Source organism: Coregonus clupeaformis, chromosome 23 (assembly GCF_020615455.1).
Source record: "Coregonus clupeaformis isolate EN_2021a chromosome 23, ASM2061545v1, whole genome shotgun sequence".
NCBI lineage: Eukaryota > Metazoa > Chordata > Actinopteri > Salmoniformes > Salmonidae > Coregonus > Coregonus clupeaformis.
In genome coordinates this window covers 47633972-47639971 of record NC_059214.1, presented here as the reverse complement: position 1 = coordinate 47639971, position 6000 = coordinate 47633972, and the positions used below count along the sequence as shown (strand labels likewise).

At 42.3% G+C, this 6000-nt stretch overlaps 1 protein-coding gene across 1 annotated transcript in view; it reads left to right on the top strand.

Annotated features, from left to right (window-relative positions):
- Positions 1 to 3736: 3736 nt before the first annotated feature.
- The window catches only part of LOC121536470 (neuronal membrane glycoprotein M6-b), a 78278-nt gene continuing 76014 nt past the window's right edge, over positions 3737 to 6000 (top strand). The window contains exon 1 of the mRNA XM_041843761.1: positions 3737 to 3851. Coding sequence (XP_041699695.1) covers positions 3848 to 3851 — 4 coding nt within the window. The 5' untranslated portion in view covers positions 3737 to 3847. The remainder of the gene's footprint in view (positions 3852 to 6000) is intronic.

The window sequence follows — 6000 nt, the reverse complement described above, 5'->3', positions numbered from 1 at the left end:
TCTCTCAGTGAGACATACAGTAGCTGGTAGGGGTACCAAAAGCTTCCTTTCTCTATGTGTTGTCCTTGACATGTTGGGCGGAAGCCCTGCTTGACCATCAAGTGGCCCATTGAGGGTTGGCCATTTGGCCGACAGTGAAAAGACTGGTCATACAGAACACTGTGGCCTCCTTGGATACCGGATACCAATGCACTGGATCGATGCTGATTGGCATTGTGTGTTTCTCCACAGCGGCCCCTCTTTAGTTAGAAGCAGGGGGACGATATGGTTCCCCAACTGGCGGCCTGCAGGCCGAATTGGCCCCTCTGGTGATTTTATTTGGCCCCCAAGTTTTATGACCAATTATTATTATAATTTTTTTGGGTTGGACATCAAACACTGTAAAAACACCAGGAAATCAGCTCCAATGGATTTTATTTTAGGAAATCTGTTCCCAAGTATTTCCATGCATAGGCTAAATAGAGAGACTCTGTGATCTTATCTCAAAGTAATCAAGTTTGAAATTATTATGTTTTTGTCAAATTCTATATCTGTTTGGGCTTATTGCGGTCAATTTGCAATGTACATAGTATTTGTAATGATGTTCCTGCCCACTGACCATCAGCTCAACAAAAAAACGTCCCGCAGCTGATTGTAGTTGGGGACCCACACTGTCTGTATAAGATTAAAAAAGGCAGATAATAGAATGTAGTTGGGGATTCAGTCCGTATCGCAGAAGTATCGTGCAAGATACACGTTATAGCTCGATTGAAATTTAAAGGCAATGTTCCTGCGTTAGCGGAAACTGCATTCACGGTGCAGATGTCGGCTCAATCAAAAATTACCTTTACTATTTTAACTCGGATCTTCCGCGATACTTCAGTGATACAGATTGAATCCAGCCCTTAGAGACTACAGCCATTGCCCTCTGATGTTTAGTCTTTTCTCTTTATGGGGATTGTATTTTCTGTAGTCCTTTCGATTTCTATATTGAGTTATTGGACAGCAGGTTGGATTCACTGACTCTGCAGGTCTGGGGCTAACCTCTGATCTGTGGTGAGCGCTCATTGGTTCTTTGTCGTTGTTGACTTTCTTGCACAGGATAGCCCAGCTGACATGATAACACCTTATCCAAAACATTGGATTACTAGGAGCTTCAGGGGTAGACAGGATACTACAGCACTGAGAATACAAATGTATTACCTTCCCTCAAAACAGCTTAGCTAAGGCATAGAGCACAGTATGAGTCATAACACCCATAAAACCTAGCGGGTCAAACAAGGAAATGGTTCCGATAATTTTTCCACCATTTCTTTTTCCCAAAGGGGATTTTAGAAACACTTAAAATATATACAGTAACCAGTCAAAGGTTTGGACACACCTACTCATTCCAGGGTTTTTCTTAATTTTTTACTATTTTCTACATTGTAGAATAATAGTGAAGACATAAAAACCATGAAATAACACATATGGAATCATGTAGGAACCAAAAAAGTGATAAACAAATCAAAATATATTTCATATTTGAGATTCTTCAAGGTATGCACCCTCTGCCTTGATGACACCTTTGCACACTATTGGCATTCTCTCAACCAGCTTCATGGGGTAGTCACCTGGAATGCATTTCAATTAACAGGTGTGCCTTGTTAAAAGTTAATTTGTGGAATTTCTTTCCTTCTTAATGCGTTTGAGCCAATCAGTTGTGTTGTGACAAGGTAGGGGGGGTATACAGAAGATAGCCCTATTTGGTAAAAGACCAAGTCCATATTATGGCAAGAACAGCTCAAATAAGCAAAGAGAAATGACAGTCCATCATTACTTTAAGACATGAAGGTCAGTCAATCCTGAAAAATTCAAGAACTTTTGCAGTCGCAAAAACCATCAAGCGCTATGATGAAACTGGCTCTCATGAGGACAGCCACAGGAATGGATGACCCAGAGTTACCTCTGCTGCAGAGGATAAGTTCATTAGAGTTACCAGCCTCAGAAATTGCAGCCCAAATAAATGCTTCACAGAGTTCAAATAACATACACATCTCAAAATCAACTGTTCAGAGGAGACTGTGTGAATCAGGCCTTCATGGTCCAATTGCTGCAAAGAAACCACTACTAAAGGACACCAATAAAAAGAAGAGACTTGCTTGGGCCAAGAAACACAAGCAATGGACATTAGACCGGTGGAAATCTGTCCTTTGGTCTGATGAGTCCAAATTTGAGATTTTTGGTTCCAACCGCTGTGTCTTTGTGAGACGCAGAGTAGGTGAATAGATGATCTCCGCATGTGTAGTTCCCACCGTGAAGCATGGAGTAGGAGGTGTGATGGTGTGGGGTGATTTGCTGGTGACACTGTCTGTGATTTATTTAGAATTCAAGGCACACTTAACCAACATGGCTGCCACAGCATTCTGCAGCGATACGCCATCTGGTATGCACTTAGTGGGACTATCATTTGTTTTTCAACAGGACAATGACCCAACACACCTCCAGGCTGTGTAAGGGTTATTTGACCAAGACGGAGAGTGATGGAGTGCTGCATCAGATGAGCTGGCCTCCACAATTACCCGACCTCAACCCAATTGAGATGGTTTGGGATGAGTTGGACCGCAGAGTGCAGGAAAAGCAGCCAACAAGTGCTCATCATATGTGGGAACTCCTTCAAGACTGTTGGAAAAGCATTCCAGGTGAAGCTGGTTGAGAGAATGTCAAGAGTGTGCAAAGCTGTCATCAAGGCAAAGGGTGGCTAGTTGAAGAATCTCAAATATAAAATATATTTTGATTTGTTTAAAACTTTTTTGGTTACTACATGATTCCATATGTGTTATTTCATAGTTTTGATGTCTTCACTATTATTCGACAAGATATAAAATCGTAAAAATAAAGAAAAACCCTTGAATGAGTAGGTGTGTCCAAACTTTTGACTGGTTACTGTATATTGATAAAAGTTACCTTGTCCGAGAGAGATTTACATGGTTATCAAAACATCATGCCAGGGTAAGATTACACAAAACACAGCCCTTATTTTAGGTGTTACTAAAATTCCCTATGGTAAAAATGAATGGTGGAAAAACGATTGGAACCATTTCCTTGTTTGACCGCTAGGTTTTATGGGTATTATGACAGCTCCACTGTGGGGCTCTATTATGTGGATAGATTAACCCAGATCTTGTCTTCACTCAGGCAAAGGCAAACCTGCACTGATCTAAGTTTAGACAGTGGTCTTTGATCTGGACCAGCAGAAGAATGCGTATAACATTAACCAAGATAAAGTATCCAGGGTTGATTGACCAACAAACTTTTCTGTCCTCTGAAGAGGGGCGAGGTGAGGGGCCCAAACGCTTTGCTGTCCTGTCCTGGCTCTAAAAACAGATTTAAAAAACATATTGTATCACAGCGCCTCTCCTCTTTCTAAAGAACTACTTTAACTATACTGTATACGAGGATATGAATATGTATATATAAATAGTATTTTTGTTGTCTCTTGGTGTCTTTCCTATTTTTAACTCTTATTTTATTTATATGTTTTATTTTTAATGTAATGTAATATCTTATATTGTTCTTGTCTATTACTGTTCTGTACTTCGTCATGTATTAGTACGTTTTATGTGGACCCCAGGAAGAGTACCTGCTGCATGTGCAGTAGCTAATGGAGATCCTGATAAACTAAACTAAACTAAACTGACCTGTCCTAACCAGTCCTGCACGCCAATCCTCCAGTGGTGACGTCACTCAGCCTGTCTCCAAACGGGACGCCGCGCAGCAGCAACTCAGTGGACTAGTCTGGCGTTCGCTGTGCATCTCCGGACGCAACATCGCCCGTTAGTTGAACTTTCAACAGACACCTCATCTTCGGAAACTGGGAAACAAAAAAATGGGTACGTTTTTATTTAAATATGAATTCCTTTTTCTGTTTGAGTTAAAACTTACATTTTAAAATGACAACTTTTGCCATGCCTGTTGATTCTGTTTGGTCCCCCCACTGAGCTTTCTCCGCGCAAAGCGCATCTTAAATTGTCATGTTTACAATACGTTTCGACCCAATTAATGTTGATCTGACCCGGTTTACTAGGCTATCAGCATTAAAGAGTAGTTGACCAACTTGTGAAACGTGATAAGAGGGAGATAAGTCTGAAAGGATTTCCCTACAGTCAGCGCAGCTCGGGGTGGGCTGGATAGTTCCAACAGGAGTTGACAACCCAAGTCACTATCAGCTGTCTGTATAAGTATATTGATCCACATTCTGCTCCTTTGTTTCTCAACCACTAACTAATTGGCTTATTGATCACAAATCCATGTTTATAATGACAACTTGAATTTTCCTGTGTAGATTGGTTTTGATGGAAACATGAAATTGTTTTGTCTGTTGTTGATTGATTGGTCAGACAAAGGCATTCTCCAATAGCCTATAGAAATGCCTCAGATTGATGACTGATGTATTGAATGATTAGGGGTGTTTATTTTTTTTGCAGCTAAAGACATCTGGGTATGCAACTCAGTACAGCTGTTACTAATGAGTTTCAGAGTTGTGTGAGCAGACAGTGGATGATTTTCAGTTTTAGTTTATAAACAAAAACATCCATTATGCTGTGTCATTTGGATATCAAAACAAACTCGGAGTTCATAGACTCCATCATCTTTACTTTGTCTCAGTCTCTGGGCAAGTCGTGCTGTGCTTTGCTGTGCCGTGCGATGTGAAGGGCTGAACTGGGACTGGGAGTAGTTGTACTGGGCTGTAATTCCTGTGTCCCACTGGGCTCTCTGACTCAGTCCCAAGTGTTGTCCATCTGTGTTCCCAGCCACCCTGGGGATGCCTGCCTGGGAGGAGAGAGCTAGCTAGGCGCCAATGCCACAGGTTCAGCAACATACTTCTTAAAAGCTCCCAGCAGACTTAAGGGCTTTGATGTGACAGATGGGACAGACAGTATAGATAGAGGACTCTCAGTCGCCCCCATGTTGTCTTGGAGACTGTTAAGCTGCAGTCATTGTCTTTTATGTTCATAATATCATATCGCACAGTCCTTCATTAACAGGAGTAGCATCATTCTCATTCATGCAGAAATAGATTGTTGACGCTCTCCAAGGTAGGCCTAATTTTTTTGCTTTGTTTACGGTCTACCACAGTGGTAACCAGTACTATTTTACTGGGTGAGCTGAGCCTTCCTTCTTACAGTGATAGATGAGTTCTAAGAAAACCAATGGAATGGAACTCTCCTGTTGATTTGCAATGGTTCAGCTGAGGCTATGGGGGGACTGGGAGGTGAGAACACTGACAGTGTGAGAATGTGTATCAACAGCATTCATTAATTTCCTCTGAAGCTCCCACAGTGGACTCATTGTGCTCCTAATTTGGCCCCGCTCCTTTGTGTGTGACTTCAGTGGCTGTTGATGCCGAGGGAAATTCACTAAATTGCAAGTTGCAGAGTAGATGGAATCCCTGTGAAATAACACATTGCAGCCCCTCATCCTGTATCTCTCCCTCTCTCTCTCTCTCTCTCTCTAAGAGGATATTGGCCTGCATTGCAATTGACCATGTGCATTGTCCACTGCCTCAGGCTCTGTTCATATTCAAATCCCCTCAGTAGGATTTTTAGACAACAAGTCCCCTAGGAGGCATGGGAACGAGTAATTTGATTTATATTCACTTCAACCACTTCAACCTACCATTGAGTGTAGTAGTGATTGCTGATGGTCTTCTTGCAATGAGGTATTGGCCGGCGCTGTGGTTGAGCACGGACACACCGGTAGCGTTTGCCGGCCGAAGGTACTTAGCACCTCTGAACAGAGTGCCAGCCGTAATTTGCAACCTGAGTGCAAACCGATTCTACATGTAGAATTGCGCGAAGATGTCGGCAGTCAGACGTCCACCAGCAGGTGGTCCCTAAAACACAGCGCACGGAACAAACGGCGAACGAACGGCAGACTGACATTCGGTGCGGTGTGTGCCATCCACATAACTCTGTCACCATGAGAAACATTAATAAGAAGTGATCTAGCAGCCTGTAGTGTGTTGATGACTATTATGAT